The 22,814-nt window shown below is 43.2% G+C and overlaps 1 protein-coding gene across 2 annotated transcripts in view; it reads left to right on the top strand.

Moving 5' to 3' along the window:
• MMP16 (matrix metallopeptidase 16) overlaps positions 1–22,814 on the top strand; it is an 892,963-nt gene that overhangs the window by 751,486 nt on the left and 118,663 nt on the right. For both annotated transcript variants that reach the window (XM_069621310.1, XM_069621309.1), the window contains one exon: positions 8,250–8,388. In XM_069621310.1, coding sequence (XP_069477411.1) covers positions 8,250–8,388 — 139 coding nt within the window. The remainder of the gene's footprint in view (positions 1–8,249; positions 8,389–22,814) is intronic.

The raw sequence follows: 22,814 nt of genomic DNA, 5'->3' as shown, positions 1-22,814 counted from the left end.
ATTTACTTTTCCAGGGGTGCTGTTTTTCTCACGAGATGTGACACAATACAGCAATGCATTCTTGTTATGCACTGGGGATTATGGATATATATATGGTGCCATTTACTGTGGCTGCCAATCGCCCGCCCGCCAGTGTGTTTTGGTTAATTCCCCTGCCTAATAAATCTATCCTTGTTAGGATTTAGCTTTAAGGAGAAATTGTTTAATGGCACAGTGCCCGCTGGCTCCTTCCCTAGCCTTATCTTCCACGTGCACCGGTCTCATCATGTGGTGGACATGCCAGTTGTATCTGATTTTTGCTTGAGCAAATGAAGTTAGATTTCTGGCTGCATAGATGACATGGCCAGCTGGTCTCACCCTACGGCTTTGGCTCTCTCGTTTGAAACATGTAATGCCTTGTGCTATCAAGAGTTTCTGCTTTAGTCCATGGTCTGAATAAGTAACTTTAGTCCCAGTTAGTATTTCATTAATACTGTACTGCAGGCAGGGATATTAAAATATCTGACTAACTGATGGCCCTACAGCATTTCTGTTTAAGAGCATTGCATTGCCTAGGGGTAGTGTAGCGTATTTGTAGCATAATACTGATATAAATTGTGGTTTGTGTTCATTGCAGTTAGGCTATTTGTGCTGGATAGTAAATGGCTGTTTTCTAGTCATTCATTTTTTTCTACATACATGCTTAACTTCTTTAAAAAATGAGTTATTAAAATATGTATATGCATTAGTAGGATGGAGAGGGAGAGTCGTTATGGAATTGCGGTTACAGTCATGTGGTTGTAAGGTTTGCTATGTCCTCCCGCTCCTTAAACCAAACCCCTATTTGACATTGCACACATTTGCCTCCTAAGCCACTGGCAATAGGCTGGCATTGCTGGGTGTTTGTAGACCTGCTCTGAAGTCTTTGAGGATCTGTTGGCATAGGAGGCATGCTCTTTCCCATTCCTGAATGCTACTTGGGAGGTGGGCGTGCAGTGGCAGCTGTGTGAACTCCATAGGGTGCAGGCCCGGCTCCAGCAGGGGGGCTGGGGGGCCAGGCACCCCCAGAGACAGCCCCTGCCCCCCCCTAGACAGGAGGCCATGTCAGTGGTAACCAAGGGAGTGAGGGGGTGGATGTCACTCTAAACATTCATCAGCAACATCAGAGACATCACTCTGAGAGGCTGAACTGCAGGAGGCCTTGCCAGGATTTGTTTTCTTGCTCTAGACAATGATGTATCCCCCCCAGATCCATGAAAGTTCAAATGACCAGGGAGATGGAGGGCCATTCACACCTCTAAGTGAGGTAGCACACGTATACAAGCAGGCTGCCTACTACTATTTTCTCAAACCTAAATCACAATTTGGTTTCGGTAATTTAAAGTATGTTTATTTTGTGTAGGAACATAGTGGTTTTTCACATCATGCTTAATACAATGGTTAACTATATCAAACAATATAAATGACAGGTAAAGTTGATTGAACACTAGTTTCTGCAGAAGGTGTGTCAACTGACTGGGGGCCCTTACAAATTACATTCTAAGTATATATTCTGCTACATTAACTACTTGAGTATAAGTGAAAACACAAGGTTGGTATTAACAAAAATGTAATTCTGGAGAGGAGAGTGTAGAAAAATCAAAAAGTGATAGATGCAAGGCTTTGAATTAAACATTACCACTACCATTGCTCCGTGCCACATTCCATGCCATAATTCTGTAGTATATCTGTGCCATTAGAGAAAGGGACAAGCCATTAGCAAATGACTTTTGGTGTAAGGTGCAGTTCAATCTCAATTGCAAGGCTGTGTTCCATCTTCACTGTAACACAAGTAACCGCATGGATTTTTAGGCCCTGTGGTCTAGCAGTTTGGGACGGGCTTTGATATTAGTGACAGGGCCAAGGCGGATATGCAAACAATGGCAGGGAAGGCTGGCCAGAGCAATGACAGTGGTTCTAATTGATTCAGAGACTTTTTACGTATTAGGTACAACCAGAATGCACACAGTGGAACACAGATAGGATGGTGATAGAATGTGAGGAGAAACACACATCCTATGGGTGTGTCTGGTCATCTACCCACCTAATGACTAGCCATGGCTATGTTAATGCCTCACCACCAAAACCTAAGCTTTCTCAAACTCTTTGAGCAAGCTCTGTCACAAAGTAACACCAAACCTGTTGCTGTATAGGGCCTGCCAGTGTTGTATCTAAGCATTATTTTGAGTGTTTAATTACTTAATTACCTCTGTAAATGAGCTCCTGGTTTAATTCGTTCTCAATGTCACTGGGCCTAGTAATATCGTTGTGTTTGTTCCTCTCCACTGTTCCCCTCTCTTTGCCTGGTCGCGCTCTGATTCACCTGTGTATGAGCGCGATATAAATAAAATATAAATAAATAAAATTAAAAATAAAATTCTCTTAATGTGTGTCTTCAGCCAGTTGATTTTATAAGCTATATATTTGTCAATGCCTCTGTGACTTGCACTGAAGTCCTGTCTTAAACAAGCAATCACAACGCCATCAGTTTTGGCTTGCAAATAGGTGTTACCAGACATTTGCCAGGCAATTCCATCATATGCCCTGTTACTGGCACCATTTTCCAGCTGTTCCCATTTTATGGCCAGGTGGTACCCTTATTTGGTACCCTTATGGCAGTGCCTGGCAAATGCATATCCATGCCTAATCAAAAGCCTGAGCTGTTGGCTTTGCCAATGCATGTTGGCTTCCATTTGTCTCCCTAAGTGAATGTGTATATGCCCAGATGTGGGTGTCTTGTTTGCTACACCCAGGGAATCAAGCTGCACCTCACTGAGCAGGTCCAACAAAGCCCTACCTGAAAATGATAAGGCTAGGTTTGCAAGTATTGACCAGTTTCAGATCTTCTCATGCATACTTACTATTGGGGCTCCGACCGAAATAGAATGTATCTTTGTTTGGAAGCCTAGTCTACTCCGCCAGAACGTTTCATGATTCCAACTGATAAGTACTGACTTCATAACCTCATTCTGTTTGAGTAGCTTTACAGAGTTTGTATGCAAACAGAATATGTCATGCGTGTTGTGGGATTTGTTTGGAAAGTATGATGTAAATCCTGGGTGTTGGGTGTTTAGGCAGTGCTGGAAATTAAACATGAACAGCCGTAAAATCACAAAAAAGAAGAGCGTTTTCTATAATGTTGCGGGCAAATTATAAAAGGTGTACATCTTTCATAACTAAAAAAACACAGCATTTAAATATGTTATAAAGAGTGCAATCAGAGGTGGATTTAACATTTGGAAAAGGGACAAATGCCAATGCCCCCCTGCTCTTCCCTCTCCCTTCAAATACATAGAGCAGGGCTAAACAGGCCCTACCATTGAGACTGTATCTTTTTAACGTGTTTCATAGACAGATTATTTACAACAGGAAGTGCTATGCCAACTATGCTGATGATACTCAGTGTCTTTCCCCTTTATTGGTGACCCCTCCAAAGACACCGATGTCATTAATGCCACATGCAACCAAATCCAGCTCTGGATTCGGTATAATGGCCTAGCCCGAATAACACAAAAACTAAGATTATTATACTGGGCACGAGCCCCAAGTTGCGCCAGCTTGATCAGTCCTATTAATTCTTTTAAATCGCAGAATGTCTACTCCCCACTTCGAAAAAAGTAAAAACCTTGTGACTCCCTATTGACCAAGAGCTCTCTATGAGGTCCCCTATCAGTTGCCTATTGTCTAACTCAACATACTACATTCAACCTTTGGCACAAATCAGACCATTCCCTGAGGCCTCCAGTTGTGGCACCCTAGCTAGGGCGATCATTGGGAGCCTCCTGGACTACCGTGCCAGCAGTCTGCTTGGGGTTGGCAAAGGAGAACTCAATCGTCTGCAAGTTTTCCAGAACAACGCAGTGAGGGTCGTTATGGGTATGTGTAAAACAGATCATCTCAACAGCACGCAGAGCATTACATTGGATCCCCATTACAAAGAGAATCAAGTTTCGTACCCTTTGCATTGTACATGCTTGCATGTATGGAATACACCCTTCTTATATGGCAGCACAGATGTAATCTAAGATCTGATAACACAGGGTTGCTTTTCACCCCAAAGGCCAAACTGGTACAGATGCAAAATGAATACTTCGCAGCCACAAGTTCTCACTTACGGAATACTCGTCCACCTGATTTGAGGCGGTGTGCCAGTTTTCCCAGGTTCAAACAAGTCCTGAAAACCTTTCTTTTTGAGTAAATGGATCCTTGGCCTCCACTAGTTCTTCTTAGGCCTCTCTGGGCTTTATGTTTTATATTGTATGTCATGTCAGTGCTCTTATGCCTCCGGGCCACTGTCCTAGTGCTTTAGAAATAAATTAAATAAATAAATACATTAGAGATGAGAAAAGGTAACAAGGCAGCGATCATTGCTGTGGCACTTTAAAAAACAATACAGAGAGTTTTAAGAAGCTGTTTAAGTGTGCTTGTTTGGTGATTAGTAATTAAGGGGATACAGAACAAGCTGTGTGAAACAATGACCATGTCAATCATTTCATTTCACTTTGTGGCTGTATGGGATTTTTTGTAAATTCTCATTAATTGCTATGCTCGAGCTTCTAGAGTTCCATTCAGGATGGGGAAAATAAAGCTACAGTCATAGGGGATTATTTTCCAGGTCAAGCGGAGTGGAAGAAGTGGTGCTAAATTCATTTAGCTCTGCTTTTTGTGAGCTGCAGGATTTTGTATGATTACACAGGAGAAGTTGGAGAGCAGATCAGATCAGACTTAACAAGGTCCCCCTGCCAAATCCGGTTGGTATTCCACCAGCAAGTGTTTTTACATTGGTGGAAAACCAATGGATTCCTATGGGATCTGCCTGACTTTTAAACCTGGTAAAAGTGGGCAGAGTCAAAAGAAATCCATTGTGGATGGCTCCCACAATCGTTAATGGTGGAAGTGATTTACACTTTTCCAGACACGTGGTAAAGTAAAGAGCAAAGGCAATTTTCGCCTGTGTTTTACTCCTTACTTTTACAGTGCTTGGTGGAAGCAATGAAAATTAATGAATGGCTCCTTTTGCAAAAGGTGCAAACAGGAGAATTCTGTTCTATGCAGTTTAGGATTCAAAACAAAATACATTGTCAGGTTGGTTTATCATGTGACTTGTGCATTTCTTAAAGTCATCTGTATAAAATTGAGTATTAGTTTAGGTATTCAAAGACAAACTTCAACACATATTTGTACCAACTTGAGCTCAGATGTGTGGTCAAGTATCTACATTTCAGGGTAGGTTTGAATTATGGGTTTTCCTCTTAAATAAAGTGTGTGATCCTGAGCATATTTTTGAATTTCACTATGCCTTTCCTGTTAAAATTAGGTGCCACTATAAGTGATTCAGTAAGCATTATAAGCTATACTAAAAAGCCTCACTCATGGTTTAATAGATGGGCAGCACAGGCATTAGGACACACACACACACATCTAACTTCGAACATTTCCGGGTCACATTTATTGAACAAAATTGTGTCATTCAATACCAAATCAAAGTAAACACATCAGACAAAAAGTCATTGTGGACAATTGCATATTAAAACAAGTATGTAAACAGTATGTACCAGACAATGATGTACAGGGGCATGGTAGGGGACCATAGCCCTCTCCTTCATGCTATGCCCCACCAGGAGCGATACCAGGAGGCCGGAAAGCCCTCAACCAGCACTGTCTGCCTCCTGATGCAGCCCTTACAGCCCTAGTACCGCCTTGCACTCTCAACTCACTTAAATTGTGCAGCAAAAATGCAACAAAAAATAACATGTGTTTAAAATGTAATTTTGGACATGAACCATTGATGGGAGACATTCAGAACGGGACTACTGTAGGGGTTCAGTTGGAAAAGGGGGAGGTTGTGGAATGTAGGGTGAAGGGAGGATTGTATACATGTGTATGTCATTGGAGGATATGTTGTTGTGCTCTAAATATTGTTAAGATCAACAAGACTACCAGTATTGATTGGGCATAGAATGTTCTGTTCTTGAAATAAAAAGAAGTTTGAAAAAAAATGTAATTTAGTAGGAAACAAAATCTCCTATTCCTTGCTTCAGTATTCTGGGTGGGGGTCTATCTTTCACAACAAGATGGAGGTAGCACAAGAATCTCCTCCGCGGCCTGCTGGGAGTAGCCACAGTGCTCAGGGAGGTATTGTTGGGCAGACACCATCTGAGATGGTACAAAGACTGGGGGCCTCACTGCTCAGCCCTCTCAGAGGAAGGGGAGGAGGCATCACCCTCAATTCTCCCAAGCCAGGCCAGGAAAGGCATGCTGGGTGCTGGTGTGAATAGGTGGGAGGGGAGGTACATGGGAACAGTGGTTAGGGCAGATTAAGGAAGGTGTATGGATGGTGAAAGGTGAAGGAGGATCAGATATAACAGAAAGGGGAGAGCAGATGGGAAGGGAAAATAGGTAGATTGATGTTGCAACACCATTTTCCTTGCTTCTCTTTTGCTATGTACTGTTTTTTATGGAGGGGTGCAAATGTATTTTTGCAGATCACGGAAAGAAATGTGCTTGATCACAGATCTGGGAAATCTGGATCAGCGTCAGCACTTTGATTAGGGTACTCCTACACCCACACCCAATGAAATGTGGGCCCCCCTGGTCACAAACCTGGCCCACCCAGATGAAAATTCCTGAGCCGGGCCTGATAGGGTGGCAACTCTTGTCTATGTGCCATCTACACACCATGGACCTTGGACCCTCTGACTTCAGGGATGTCTGATCTATGTATAGGGCAGCAGTGAATAGCTAGACATTTCTAGTCGTCCCTCCTATCTCTCAGGTAAAGGGTGACAGTGAAGATTCTGATATCTCTGGCAGGCTCTCCTATCCATCAGGTAAAGGGCAGCAGTGAACATCCTGGCATTGCTGACAGCCCCTCCTCTCCTTCAGTGGCACCGTTAGTGCTCCGTTTGTGCCAAATCCATTACTCATTCTCTCAATATCCCAGACTCATCCGAGTGGCACGTTTTGTTCCATGGAAGTCCTTCTTTTGCACCCCACCATGCCACACATTCATGTAATAGACTCCTACCAGGCACAAGGTGTTTTGCCAGCTTGGACCTTTCACGCTGGCTCTGTCCTTATTATTTCTTATTTGTTATGTGTGTTACCTTGATTTTTATCATTTTTACGATGTCTTTCTTGATCAAATCTTCTCAACTCAAAGAGGTCTATATTTGGCAAATGCGCACAACATTAATGTATTCCTTCATTCACTGTGCAATATCTGCAGCAGTGCTACTATTGGTGACAGTCTGTTTCTATTGTGTGTACATTATCCTCATTTGCATATGTGGTAGTACTGGCACGGGCCCATCAATGTATGGCGGTTGATACTGCCATGGATCAGAGCTCAGTGGTGTATGAGCTCAGTGGTGTTCCTATACCACCAATTGCATGGGTTCCAAGTCCCATGCCCTATACAATATTTAGAATTCACTATCCTACAGGAGTCTTATGGGAGCCACTAAAGCTTTCCTGGGGCAAACTGTGTCTATCAGAAATACAACCCTTCATGCAATGATGCCTTTATTCCTAATCGGTTCTAGACCCTGTATGATGCCCTTCATACGATAGTGTAGATGAATGGACCATTCAAGTACCCATGGGGGACCAGCTGCCATAACTGGCTCAGAAGGATACATTGGATGAGCACATGAAACCTGGCTAAGAGATGTCTTGTCCCACATAGTATATAATGATCACATCTCAGTATACAGTGAATATACTTCAATAGATAATGCATGCATCTCAATATACAGTACATACCCCTGAATAAATAATGTATTTTAGTGTGCAGTGTGTATATTTCAGTATCTAATGTATGCATCTGAATACATGACATATACATCTCAGTATGTAATGTATACCTTTTAGTGTTCAGTGTATACAATTATGAAACTTGAATTATGTCCCAAACGGATTCCTACCCCCATTCCCCATTGTAAAGGCACCTGACACAGCGATTGGCCCTGATCTGTACTGTCGCCTATGTACATATCTCGGTTTGAAATACCATACCTAATGTTCAATAAATATATACTACAAATACAAACCAGCTATTTTGGTCATTTCATCAGCTCTGTAATATAGTGCATGTTAGCTAAACCCCCCATTTTTACTATAAGAACATTTAGATGCATTGGTTGCTATTTAGCAGATCCTGACTGTCCTCTTCCCATAAGTTCTTCCCGAGGTCTCAATATCTTCTAAAAGATGCTTTCTTTGGATTTTAGGATCAATGGTTTTGGCGGGTCCGAAATAACCGAGTAATGGATGGATACCCCATGCAGATCACCTATTTCTGGAGGGGCTTGCTTCCAAGCATTGATGCAGTGTATGAAAACAGCGAGGGGAACTTTGTGTTCTTCAAAGGTAAGAGACGGGCATAACGCACTTGTTGTTTAGACCTTCTATATATCATCCTGCTCATTATCATTGGTATAACGAAGAAACGGAGCATGAATCATATATTGATTGCTCATCAGTGCATTGGAAGTGCTTTAAAAATAGTTTTTAAGGTACATTTGCGGTATCTCGCTAATTAGAAGGGGAACAAGTTGGCTCTTTTTAAGAGAAACCTCCCACCCATTTATATGTGTGTCTATTCAAGTGCTGATTGAGCAATGCACTCTTATATTTTGAACAATTATTGTACATATACCATTGAATTATTAATAATAATATCACATGGTTTATTGTATTGTTTTTTTCAAACCTTATACATGATACATAAATAATTCAACGCACCTATTTCAAACTCGTAAACGTTAACAGCATCACATTTAAAATCCACATTTCATAGTCTAATCAAAAGAAAAGAAAACATATCAATTAATACAGAGATCAATAACAATATTCATTCCTTCCACTGAAAGAAAAAGAATCCTAAAATGTATCAGTTTCAACTTAATTAGATAGGTAACCAAATATGTTCACAGAAAGCAGGTGTGTTGCCAAAACGCTCCTGATACACATAATCTATGGCAAATTGGATTCTCAATTCCTGTAAGTAATATATGTAGTCCAAACTTCTCATGTATAACTAGCGGGGTCACAGTCAGAAGACTTTCCAAAGGCTTATCTCCCCAGAGGTTTGTTGCCTGCTGAGAACATGTCTGGTATCCATCCCAGGCCAAAGGTTTCAAGGCACATGTTTCTTGTAATAATATTATGTCATTTAAACTGAGTTTAGAGGTGATCGAAGTGTCAGAAAACAACTTGATGTAGCCTCTAAAGTTCCTTGAAGCAAGCAATAGGGCTGATTCTTGTTTTGAAGAATGGTCATAGTTGGGATTCAATCAGCGCTTCAACAGCCCTTTGGATTGACAACTTGAATATGATTGTGGTTAAAAAGGAATTCAGGGAGTCAATTCCAATCTTCTGTAGCTTTTGGAACAGCTCCCTACTTATGACCAGTCATTAGGTAGTCACTATAAATATTTGAGATAAGGCCTGCTTACCATTACCACTAGACTCAAAATGAGGTCCATAGATTGAACATTATTCAACACTGACATTTAAATTAAGAGTCAATTTGTCAAAGTTACATTTATTAAAGACTTTTAGAGCCTGATTTTTAATGCAACATGTTTGATCCAGATCACCTTATCTAACATTCTCCAGTTCCCTATTCATCGACCGTTTCAGTCAGAACCCCCAGCTGGCAAAGAAAAACATAAACCTCAGAACATGAACATAACCCGTTCCAATCAGAGTGGGATAGCCCCTCCTGTCACAGACCTCTTAAATAAAAGTCTCTTTCTAATGGGGCACATGGTTCTCTGCAGGCAGTGGCATGTCCAGACTCTTTTGACTGAGGTGGCCCAAGTGGGACACCGACTTATGCAGAGGTGGCATGAAGTACAAGCGCACACACACAAGCAGGTCTGAATAGCATTAATGTACTATTTGTCTCCACTACCCATATCTACTTTAATTACTAACATTAGTGCCGTTACATTCCCGTGTTTAAAGTGTTATCATTAACATTACAGTGTCTTACGTTCCTGTGTTTGAAGTTTAATTTTAAAGATAATGGGGTTCCTGGGATAGCCATTCAGATTCCTGGGGTAGCACGTGCCACCCCATGCCACTCCATGGGCATGCCTATCTCTGAATGGCCCATTGCATGTCTCATTTACAAATGAAACAACGACCCATGTATGTTTAAATTCTTAATGAAAGGCAGATTTAGCTGATGAAGTGGTCTACAGTCTCAGCTTTACCTTAAACTAGTGCCAGATCTTGAGTTATTTATGCAATCCCTTCACAAATTGACTGTGCCTCATTATTCGTGAGTGGGACTGGAGGCGGTTCCCAGCATCATATGTCATTAATATAACACATTTGCCAATGGTCTTTTCTGGCTCACAGCAGGGATTGTGTGGCTTACATGGTCTCAACTTCTTTCCGGTCTAATATTGATATTTTTGTGCAGTCTGACTAGTTGTGTTTTCTGCTTACACACACTGGATCTTCCTTCGAAAAATTAGGATTTGCTGCTCTTATTAGTCGAAAGTCATCACAATCACACCTGTTGGTTTTCTGTGGTGTAGCCACGCTGTGACAGGTGGGGCAAGGCCCACCCTGAGTTCCCCTGGGCCTAGCCATACAGATAAGGGCTGTATTGGCCACTTTTACTCCCTAGAAATAGGCAAATACTCAAAAATAAAAATAGGGAAAAAAAATACTCCTAACAAAAAATGGGAAATTGACCTGTAGAACCTTGTGCCCCTGAGTTCACCAACACAGCTCCATGGATATGTATGGATCAGTAGTGCACAAACTAGCACAGGAATACATTGCTATTAGTACTGCCTGATCGGAAGAAGCAAATTTGTTTCTTTTAATCTGCATCAATACATAGGTGCAAACAATATTATTACAAAAACATTTTTGTTTTTCTAGTTAAAACATATTTTTACTCACTTAGATAATACTCCCACTTGGAATTGCAATTACTTTTGTACTTCCTAAAAAAACATTTTACTCTCAACTTTAAAACATAGGGACTAAACTACTCCCACTTCTAAATCTTATCTGGACCACTGCCTTAGCCCAGCTAGTCGCATTCAAAACAAGGAAGAGACGAGTATGGAGTGGGAAACTGCAGCTGCTCTTGAGTTAACTGGAATTCTGACCACTGCGCAAAGTGAACACACTTAAAACCCTTGGAGGGAATCTCAACTGGTTGCCTTATACAAAGAAGTCAGTGGACATGTATTAACAATTATAAATACACTATTTGATATTGTGAGGTGCCCTGCTGAACCACTGAGTGTGCTGTCTGGCTATTGTCGATAACTAAGGTCTCAATTGATCAAGTGATTCTGCCATTAATTCTGTAATGCATTGTGTGTTCACTGTAGTATGCACAGTTTGTGTGTTCACTATTGTACAACATATGGCATGTTTATACTTTTCTTTGTGCAAAGAAAAGTTAGACTCTGTCCAGTTTTTAAATAACAAAAGTTGCAGATTTTGATAACTTTTATTGGATTAACTGAAAATTCTCTGCAGAAATGGAACAAAACGAAGTCCCACATACCTCTACATCAGATGTTGCATAGTAATATTATTTGTAAAGGAAAGCCACAGCACAGGACATTCTCAAAACGAAAAAAAAAACTTTTCATTGACTTATAATTGGGAAATGGGTTAGTTTGTAATTTAATCACAGTCTAAAAAAGTGTGTTGCATCCTCCATATAGCAGCAGGGAGTTTTAGGGCCTCATTACACGGAAGGTGGTAAACCATGGTGCTATTAGCACCATGGTTGCCGCCGGTAGCATACCAGTACCACCATGGAGGAAAGGGGAATTACCACCCCATTCCAAGGTTGGCGGGGCGGTAATTCCCCTTTCTCCATGGCCCTTCTCCATTCCCATGTTTGCCCCATAGGGCATAATGGGAATGGGGAAGGCGGTAAATACGGTACCGCAAATTGCAATACCGTAATTAGCACCATGGTCCCTTTGCGGGTCCCAACTTTAACGGCTGGTCTACACCAGCCGTTAAGGTCGGGTCCCGCAAAGGGACCTCGTAGTAAGGCGGTAAGGGTTAGCAGTCACCGGTACCCTTACCGGTGACCGTTAACCCTTACCGCCTTCCGTGTAATGAGGCCCTTAGTGATTCCATTGCATCAGCTCAGCTAAGGCTACCTGGCTGTTATACAATTTGGCACTACAGAAATCTGCTCTAAGGTTTAACTTATGCAGTCTCCATGTTACCTAGCTATGCTTGAAGCTCTGCAGTGTTTTCCTTGCTTGCAAAAAGTACTGCGCATGAAAAAGAGTTGCCCATTTTTTTGTGGTGCATTGTCCTCTGTTACACAGGGGTACAGGAGTAAGAGTTGATGAGGTAAGGAGCATAGGGTGAAGAAGCACACTGAATGAACAAGGGAAAGGAGCATGAAGTCCCGGCTTGAAAGGCACACGTGAGCAGTTGCAGTGAGAACATCTTCATTCAACTACACAGGAGAGGACATCTTGTCGAAGGATGGATTCAGACAACTAAGAGCGGCTTCATATGGCCACATACTGGCATTACATAACTAGATGAGACACAATTCAACTTAAATGTGCATGACATCTAACCCTCAACCTCCAACTGTGACATCTACACAGCACTAGCACCCTCCACATGTCCTTATGTCCCCACCTGGCTTGCATCATAAACATCAAGCACTCACTACTTCTCCAGGCATCACTGATGCATTCTACATTTCTATAGCTCTACACTAACCCTCACAGAAGTGATGGGTTCTGTTCTGCTGAATACCAGCATGACATAAAATCTCAAACACACACTGAACACAAAGCGCATGCTTCTCCATGAAACAAAACATATCTTCTGGTCAAACTCAGTCGATGTACAGCTTTTTACGTGGTGTCAGGAGAGCAGTGAAATGGTGAAAGCTGTGCTTTACCAGGTCCCAGTAACATAACATAACACAACATCACACAAAGTCGAGCTTCGAGCATCATAGGCCTAGATCGATTCTCATATGGCCATGAATAGTCAACATGGACCCAGGTAATGTCCCCAAATGCCCAGCAGGAGCCATCAAATGCCCAGGCCCTGTCATAGCATGCCAGTTATTGGTATATGTCCAGTTACTCACAAAGTGTGCCAGGTAACTCACACAACGTGCCATGTAGTGTTGTTATATGCTGACTTATTGCCATTTTAGCCCTGGTGTTGCCACAAGGCCCAAGTACTGCCAACTGATGCGTTCCTCAAATGGCAAAGTACCAACACAGCATGTTAAGAATTGGCATTCAATGCCTATTTTCTCTTAGTCTATGCTTACTAGCGCCATCATAGACTATGGGATTACCAATAAAGTTATTGGAAAAATATGTTCTTGTATTCTCGTAATAGGTAAGGAATTGCAACTGTTTCCTAGATTTTGCCATCACTGGAAGGGTCTATGATGTTTGCTCGAGAAAATCAGTTTGACACACTTTTGCTCAAATTTTTCTTTTGCACATTTTACTACAGAAAAAAAGCGAGGGGTGACCTGCTTCAAACCCTGCTCATCTCCCCCACCTTAGTATATACCTAAACCTAACCCCCATCTACGTTTGCAGTGAAATGTGCAAATGAAAACTCGAGTAAATGGGCCTTGAACAATGGGCCTGTGAGCAATTGGGCTAGTCCCCCCCCCCCCCGCAACAAGTCCTAACACTTCATCCCCTCATAATCATGCGCATTAACACACCCAAATATACTAACACATCCGCCCATGGGCATTGACACACATACACACACATTTAAAACACTCTCAATCATCTGTACACTATGGACCTCATTACACGGTAGGCGGTGGACCAAGGTGCTATTAGCACCTTGGTCCATGCCGGTAAAATACCAGCACCGCCTTGGAGGAAAGGGGAATTACTGCCCTATTCCAAGGTTTTGCGGAGCGGTAATTCCCCCTTCCCCCATTGCCCTTCCCCATTCCCATTTTTGCCCCATAGGGCATAATGGGAATGGGGAAGGTGCTAATTATGGTACCGCAAATTGCGGTACCAGAATTAGCAACCTGGTCCCTTTGCGGGTTGGTTTTTAACGCCTGCTAAAAAGCAGGCGTTAAAGTACCAACCCGCAAAGGGACCTCGTAGTAAGGCGGTAAGGGTTAACGGTCACCGGTACCAAAAACACATGATGGGCCTCATTACAACCCTGGCGTTAAGGGGTTAATGGCGCCGTAAAAGGCTGCGGCGCCGTTAAACCCTTAACGCCCGATTCACACTTTAACGCCTGCTTTTTGCAGGCGTTAAAGTCCAACCCGCTAAGGGACCTTGGTGCTAATTACGGCACCGTAATTTACGGTGCCGTAATTAGCGCCTTCCCCATTCCCATTGAGCCCTATGGGCCAAAAATGGGAATGGGGAAGGGGCCATGGTGAATGGGGATTTACCGCCCCGCCAACCTTGGAATGGGACGGTAAATCCGCCATCCACCATGGCAGAATCCGGCATGGACCATGGTGCTAATAGCACCATGGGCCAACGCCAGGGTTGTAATGAGGCCCGATGACATGACGAATGCTAACATTTTTGTGCCTCAGTGGGCTAAACCATTTGAATAACAGTGGGAGAATTATAAGGTTTAACAAAGTCCCTATACGATCATTGTTTTATTCAGACAGTTGCAAGGTGTTAAGAGACTGAGAGGATCATTATGAGTTTGGAGGTAGCCATGGTGCTATTAGCACCATGGCTGCCTCCAAAGTCGTGTCCGGGTTCTCAGAATGGGGACTTACCGGGTCATTCCAACCTTGGAGGACCCTCTAAGTCCCCATTCAGAAAACCATTCCCCATTCCCATTCGAGCCCCCATAGGGCTCGAATGGGAATGGGGAGGGAGCTAATAATGGGCCCGTAAATTACAGGCCCGTTATTAGCTCCCTGGTCCCTTAGCGGCTCCCGCTAAGGGACCTCGGAATGCGGCAGTAGGGGGTTAATGGCCCCGGCATCCTTACCGGTGCCGTTAACCCCCTACCGCCGTACTCATAATAACCCCCTGAGAATGGTATCTTCCTTTATGAAAGACACTCTCCAATTATTGCTAGCATATGATGTACCAATTGCCCCCATAATTCTAAAAACGGCTCAAAGATGTCCTCTATACTTGCCAGTTTGGTAACCCCAAGCTTGTTCCCAACCCCCACGATTTTGGTGAAGGGATGCTATTCGCTAGCACCCACACTCTGAAAATTGTTCCAGCACAACTGCACACAACTGATAAAATAGAGCATTGCAGTGGTTGTCACCTCTGCCAATAATTGCCATTTTGCCTGCAATCATAAATGTACAGTATTATGTAGTATCCTTCTGTACTTAACGGACTGTTTTTCAAGTATGTTCACACTATATTCTGATGTAATCCCAGAAAACCTAGAGAAATTCGAGCAAATGGCTCATACAATAACATATAATTCAGCATTAAATCCCTTTCTGTGCCAACGTGCTGTGGAACACATCAAAAAAATGGACAGCCTTAAGCCAGGCATGTTGCATCTTCATTACACTTGTTTCCCCAACAGCTTGATGTAATCATTGATTGCATGTGTTATTTGTAGGTACGTTTTTGTGAGAGAACATTGTGCTCCAATACGTCTTCGGTTGTTTGGTACATTTCATTTGATGGATGCTTTACAATAGGTACATGATAACATAATAGATGATACAAGAAAATACTTGGTAGGGAACTGGAGAGGATGGGTCATGCCATTGTATATAGCTCAGGCATCCTCCTAATGATACAGAGGTGTCATTCTAGGGCTTATTTGAACCGCACCAATATGGGCTCAATCTAGTATTCAGAGATTTAGCTATTCCAGAGTACGGGTCCAGGAGGGCAAATTGGCCTTTGTGGGAGGTGGCACAGGATGGATTGGGAGGTGTGGATCAAATGTGGCTTTCAGGATAGTAGTAAGAGAGGGAGTAAACCAGATGGGAGAAGGAGATAGGAGATGTAAATAGGAAGATTTCTTTTAAAAACAACATCAAACATAATTTAAAGAGGGAGCAATTTTGCATAGAAATGCATGCTTATATGTGATATGACTGAAGCAAATTTCAGAGTGGTGCATTTCACTGCAACCAAAATACCGAAAAAATACTGAATTTTCTTTTTTTTTTATTTGGGTGTGCGTCCCCCAACTCCCTGTTTTTCTATCCTTATAACCCCACCCCAACCCCATCCCGACCCATTTTAACCCCTTACCCCACTACCCTATACATATTTATTTAATATTTTCAGTATTTTTTGCTATTATGTTTGCACTGAAATGTACCACTGTGAAATTTGCTTCGGTAAACTGACTGGGTACCAAATGCATGCATAGAGGATGAGTGAGCAGGTGAAGGAGTATCATGGAAGTTTGTTGAGTGTGCAAGGGACAACATTGTATAGTTTGATAAGATCGGCAAAGGACTTGAGGCTAGTTGAATAGCAGGTAATGCAGTGATGGGGATTAAGGGTATTGACTCTAGAATCCAAAACAGTAGAGGTAAGGTTGGAGGCCATTGCTAAATAGGATCTCCAAAGGTCATAGATCACTCTTGGGGGATGGAGTGAGGAGATCGGGGTAAAAGAGGGTGGAGACAGTTGGGGTGTGTATGTAGTTAGATGCTGGGATCAGTATGATCTTACAAAAGGTTAAGTATCAGATAACACTGTGTCAGATGGTGTTACAAATGGATAGTGCAATTTCACGGTTGTAGGATGAGAAAAGGATTGATATGCTGTCATCATAAAGGTGATATGATAAGCCAAAAGCAGATATGATTATGTGGAGCAAAGTGGCATAGAATGTAAAGGGAAGGCACGGGACAGATCCACAAGAGACATCCACTGCATGTGGGTGATAGAGTTGGTGCCAAAGTAAGGGGCAAGCCATTGAAGGGTGGTCCCTGTGAAACAAAGCTCAGGAAGTGTAATAAAAGGGCAGGGCGATGAAACGTGTCAAAGGTATGAGAGAGATCAAGCAGAATGAGGATGGATGAGAGATGTGTTCCTGTTGAGCATTAGAGGGAATGTTTTAGTCATGGTGTTGGGTCATTTGTATCAAGTATCTGCTGTGGGATTTTGATGGGCCGGGGTGGCATAAAGTTTGCTTACCTCCAGGTGAACGGTGAATCAGTAGAGCTCTATAAATGAACACCCATTTGAATAGTAAGGGAGTGCCAGGGCCTGCATGTTTTTGGTGGAAACTGTGGGATGTTTTTACCCATGCATCCAAGCCCTACCATAAAACTGTGCAGTACTGGCATGGAAAACATCATGATGGCCAGAACTCCCCAGAGAGTGCACAGGGAAAACATGAAGAATAGACTGCCACCCATTTTTGCCTATGTTGTGAGCACAGGAGGGCACTGCCTAAAACCACCATTGGCCTACACACACAGTAGCCTGAAACCATTGGGAATGGCAATGCTGATTGCCAAAAAGCAACTCAGAACTGTGGGGAATTCATTTTCGTAATCCCAAAAATGGTTGCAATACCGGTACTCACCACTATCAGAAAGCCGGCGTTTTAAAACCACCAGACTTTTGTGTAAAACTGAACAAATGAAACAAAACCAGGCCGAGGAAAGACTTGCTAAGAGGTGGATACAATGTAAAACTATATTCTGAAATGACTTGAAGGAAGTAATTGTTTAATGTATATGTAAAAATTTAAGTTTGATTTAAACTGGGAACAAAAAGTGACATTTAGCTGAAACCTGGCTTAATGAAACTGGATTCTGCCTGACAACTACCCCCGACAGGAGTTGAAACCTGCTCAGCCACTCTTCCCAGGCCTAGCTGCATCCTGCTGCCCCTTGCCAAAAGGAGTTGACACTTCTCTGATTGAATTAAGGGAGGGGACCTGGGGACTGCAGAAAGTTGAACAAAGGCCTGTCCTGGACTCAAGCAAATGTTATATTGGGGGGGCCGTAAAGTGGCTTCCTCTTAGGGGAAACTGGGAGGGGCAGTGCCTCTGCAAGCCAGCTGCGCTTGGGGGGAGTGGATAAACCAGTTATTCCACCATGTGATGTGGGAAGCCACACCCCTTTTTGACCAGGGCATACTTTTAAAAAGATGGATAATTCATAGTACGGACCTGTCAAAATTATATAAATAATATCATTATTCTTGTGATTTTTCTGGGCACATTTTAAGAGGTGTTAGGACCCTGTGGTATGTTCCGGGGGATAGTAGCGGAAAAAAGGTTGTTACTCTAAATGTATACATGTTAAAAATCTGGCACTTTATCATCTGTAACCCATATCCCTGGTGCACATTTGTGTAAAATCTGGAAAGGTTTAGAGGTTGTTATCTGGATGAAAAGGGGAGAATTCTGTCATCAGTGGACACAACATCGTACAAAGACAGGGATCGGATGGTTTGGTGCTACAGAAAATATGTTAACTGGACCTATAATATGAGAAAAATGGTACATAGATAAATATGTATTTGGGTCAGAAATAGATTTGTGTGCAAATTGAGCAGGGGACGATCCTCTGACCCATAAACAGACCTCATCATGATGACAATCCATTTCCTTCCCCCAATCATGGGAGAGGGGAGAATTGGGCCAATGACAAGTAGAGAGGGGCAGGCTTAGCTAGGCCCAGGCACACACCCATTTTCAAAACACATAAAAAGAGACTGCTGGGACAGGTAGAGACATTCAATTCCATTTGCTGCGGAGCATGCTGACCGACGACTTCACATCCAGAGATCCAGACTTCAAATCCATCAATCTCCAGAACCTGTAGCAGAAATTAACTCCAGAATTTGTAGCAGAGAGGCCTGAATCCACCAGCTGAATCCTCTTCAGCAGGCCTCAAAACCAACCAAACTATTCAACAGCCGGGCGAGCTGTTTGAATTTTTGCCAAGAATTTTTGCAAGAACCTGTAGCAGTATCCAGAAAGCAGTGCTGTATCCGGAACCCGAGAGAACCACAAACCAGACCGTTGTGAGCAGAACCGGTGCCTGATTGACCCGCCGAGCAGAGAGAACCGAAGTCCAGTCCAGTTGACCAGATCCGTGACGAGGCCCATTCATTTCAAAATTAGGAGTGAGTATCCGCCAGAACTGTGCAGAACCCAATCTCTTAGTTAAAATAATCTAATCCAAACTATTTTAACCTAAGTAGAACTGCCTCCTAGTAATCCTGTCATCTGTCATTCTAAAGCTGTGAGCTGTCATCTGTCATCCTAATGCTGCCAACTGTCACCTGTCACTTTGAGTTTTACTTTAAATCCGAAAATCTACCTTTATTAAATCGTCCGTATCTCTTGAACCGTTTGGGCTAGGAACGAAATTTAACTTTCATTTTAAAGCTGTGATTCTAGGCTTTCCAAGGAACCTAGAACCACAATCGTGATTCACGTACTCGCGAAATTTACCACTTGTCAAAATAGCAGCTCCATTCTTTCCTTTGTTAAAATCCATTTGCAACCTGGTAATAACTCATAGAGCATTGCTAAAGGGAGCCTGAACTAATATAAAGTATCTCTCCCTCACCCTGAATCTCTAGAGGGAATTAAAATCAGTTGGCACATTTTCCCGTCCATTGCCATCACATTTAAAAAGCATTTTGGGCCTGTGTTTCAAACTCCTACCTGTTTCCTCTAAGCTTGCTGGGGGGGAACTGAATTTTGTATTGTATTTGATTGCATTCCTGAGAACTGTGTGCTCCTCTTTCCATCTCCTTCCATTTCTTACATTGCATAGGGAGGGAGGGGGTGAATTGCCAGAGAAAAAGTGATTATCTTATCTTTTGCTAAAATCATATCAACTATTTCTGTACTGCATTTTATTCCTCATTGCTTTTCCCTTGAAACCATAAAAGTATTTTTGCTACTTTATCCATCCCATACTAACTCCTCATTGATTGTAAAGAAGTGTGCTAGTGCCAGATTACCCATTGTTGATCAACATCATATGTCTAAGTGTACTATCAGATATTAATTTATTTATAGAAGTGTGATATATATATATATATATATTGTTTACATTTTCAAATAAACCTTTTAATTTGCAAAACAAACCTACTTCTTGGCTCAGTGGGGTCAGGGGGATTCTAAGAGGGGGGTGTTATACAAGGGTTGTCATCCAGATTACTGAACTGGACATAAAAATGCATCAATAAGGGTTTCCCTCAGCATCCCAGACTAGGCATTGACTTGGCTGTAGTGTTGATTGAATATCGCTTACAGAAGTGGGGGCTCGGAGCCGGGAATTCTGGGTTAGATTTACCACTTGTGCAGATTAATACAGTGTGCCAACTGACCAGATACACATATCCGGTTAGATCACCACGCTGTTTTACACTGTGAAAGCATCCCTCAAAGGAACGCTCTAACGAAACGGTCTGTTTTGCAAAATAAAATACAAACTTCTGTAAGTCAGGAAGGAACTCAAATTCCAGAATGACGACCTTGGTAGATATGAAAATAGCCAGAGAGCACTTCTTACATAAGCTATTTGTGAGAGGTGAGTGGACTCATCAGGACCATACGGTCTGGTTGCAGGCAATCATGCAACAGGTCACTGAAACAGGGTCAGATACATGGAGAGATCAGGGTCCATTACATGTGGCCCTGAGTGAATTATACATGGCTCCTAAAGCTAAAGATCAACACGACAAGATGGTTAGGATAGCGGCATATTTGTATCTATATATGGGAGCCATGCAGGACAAATGTGCTGAAGGCCAAGATCTGGCAAGTAGGCAACAGATGGCGTTAGAAAAGGCCCAATCCGACCTGGTCTCTTCTGAGCAGAGGCTGCAGAGGAACCAGGAGTCAGAAAATGATAGTAGGCAGTATATCATTAAAATAAAAGAGGACATGGATATACTGCAACAGGAAAAGACAGACCAGGATACCAGAATTCTGGCTTTGCAGAAGGAGCACCAAGACAGTTTGGACTCCTTACTGCAGAGCCAGAAAAAGCTGGAGCAACAGATCAATTTCAACAGTACATGTACAGAGCAGGTAGCCACCCTGCAAATCCAACTAGACAGAGAGAAAGAGGAAAGCAATAAATTGATTTTGAAGGACCTGGATACCCAGGCAGAGTTTGATGAAGAACGCCAGAAAGCTGGTGCCTTTCAAAGGCAGAGGGACGACCTGGCGTCACAAATGCAGGCTCTTGGTCAGGAAAGGGATACCTTAGGCCAGGAAGTCTGCCATTTAAAAAGAAAAATTGAAGAAAATCACTTGGCCCTCCAGGGCCTGGGTGACCTCCAAAAAGAGCATCAGGGCTTGCTAGACCACGCCAGGAGGGTGGAGGAGGCTCTGGCAAGAAAGGAGCAGGCCAGTAGGGATGGGACTGAGGAGGTAACCCTCCTGCAGCAGAGACTGGCCCAGTACTCCAGGACCAATCAGGAGGCACAGAGAGAAAATGAGGCTCTCTGTCAGCACAATGATAGGCTCCAGCAACAGGTAGCCATGCAGGAGAGACTGATAGGGTCTAGTAAGGCCTTAACTGAGGAACTGAAAGCGCAGGCTCTTGCATTGCAACAGGGAACAGGGGCGGATAGAGATGAGGTTCGCTGGGAAAGAGAAACTGCTGAGCATAACCTCAGGAGCTCTAGTACCAGAGGCCTTCATCTCTCCCAGCCCCTGGACCCTGCCACCCCCATGTCCCCTCGCGCACATGAGCCCAGGGCCACGGGGATGGCAGATTACTATCCAGCTAGAAGTATGGGGCTCATAGCCCAGTACCTCCCAGGAATGGATGGGCGGGCATCCGGGTATGGGCATCCAAGCACAGTGCAATTTAGTGGGGAACCCCAGGAGAGTAGGCCCATTAAGGGCATCCTGAAAACCTCTGCCCAGTTAGGTCAGTGGGGGGGGGTACCCATCCAATCCTGGCAGCAAGGAGGGATCCGAAGACTCCTCTGAGCATTACAGGACACAGGAGACCAGGTCCCCATATTCTGCCAGCCATTCCCAGGCTCGCAGAATCTGGGAAAACCTGGAAGATCAGACGGGCACCTCTGGGAGCAGTGCTTCTGAGTCAGAGGATGAATGGACCAGGGTTACCCGAACCAAAAAGGCCAATAAGGCAAAAAGGGCCTTGCTTAAGGACCCATTGAAAAAAATAAAGATAATAAGGAGTGTCATCACGCCTTATCATAAGAACGCCAAGTATTCTGTTTGGGAACACTTGGAGCTCTATGAACAAATGATGGAGACTTTCCATTTGAAGGACAGCAGTAGCTGCATCCAGTACGTAAAATGGACCTTCTCACCAGAATACTCCAGTTTCTTTGCAGGGCTGGAGGATCAAAACCATTCAAGGTGGTCCACATACAGGGCAGCCATCTTGAAACATTTTTCTGTGCACAGAAATCCTCAAGAGGCTCGCAAGGCAGCCTACAATTTGCAATGTGGGGAGGATCAGGCCCCACAATAGTTTGTGCAAGAATTAAAGCGTGCTTTTGCGCAGACCACCAGAAGGGTGCGCACGGATAGCAGAGAATTTATCAATACATTTTTCCATGCCTTACCCAAATACATAATGACCCAGCTTGTGATAGATTTTCATGAGAAAAGATCTTTAGACTGGGTCGTTGAACAGGCTACCCGGATCTATGAGGTGCAGAAGCCCATCGAAAATAAAAATAATGTGCCGAAAAACCCCAAAACCAATAGCACCCCTGCTGCTGCCAAGGTGGCCGAGGTAAAGGTTGCCCCTGTTTTAGCTTTAGAGATGGGGGGGCCTAAAAACCTGCCTGCACAAAATAATTCACAGCCCAGAAGGCCCTCGGGCCAGTCACAGAGAG

This window comes from Ambystoma mexicanum, chromosome 5q (assembly GCF_040938575.1).
Source record: "Ambystoma mexicanum isolate Mex_15411 chromosome 5q, UKY_AmexF1_1, whole genome shotgun sequence".
In the NCBI taxonomy this organism is placed as follows: domain Eukaryota; kingdom Metazoa; phylum Chordata; class Amphibia; order Caudata; family Ambystomatidae; genus Ambystoma; species Ambystoma mexicanum.
This window is presented reverse-complemented; position numbering and strand designations above follow the sequence as displayed.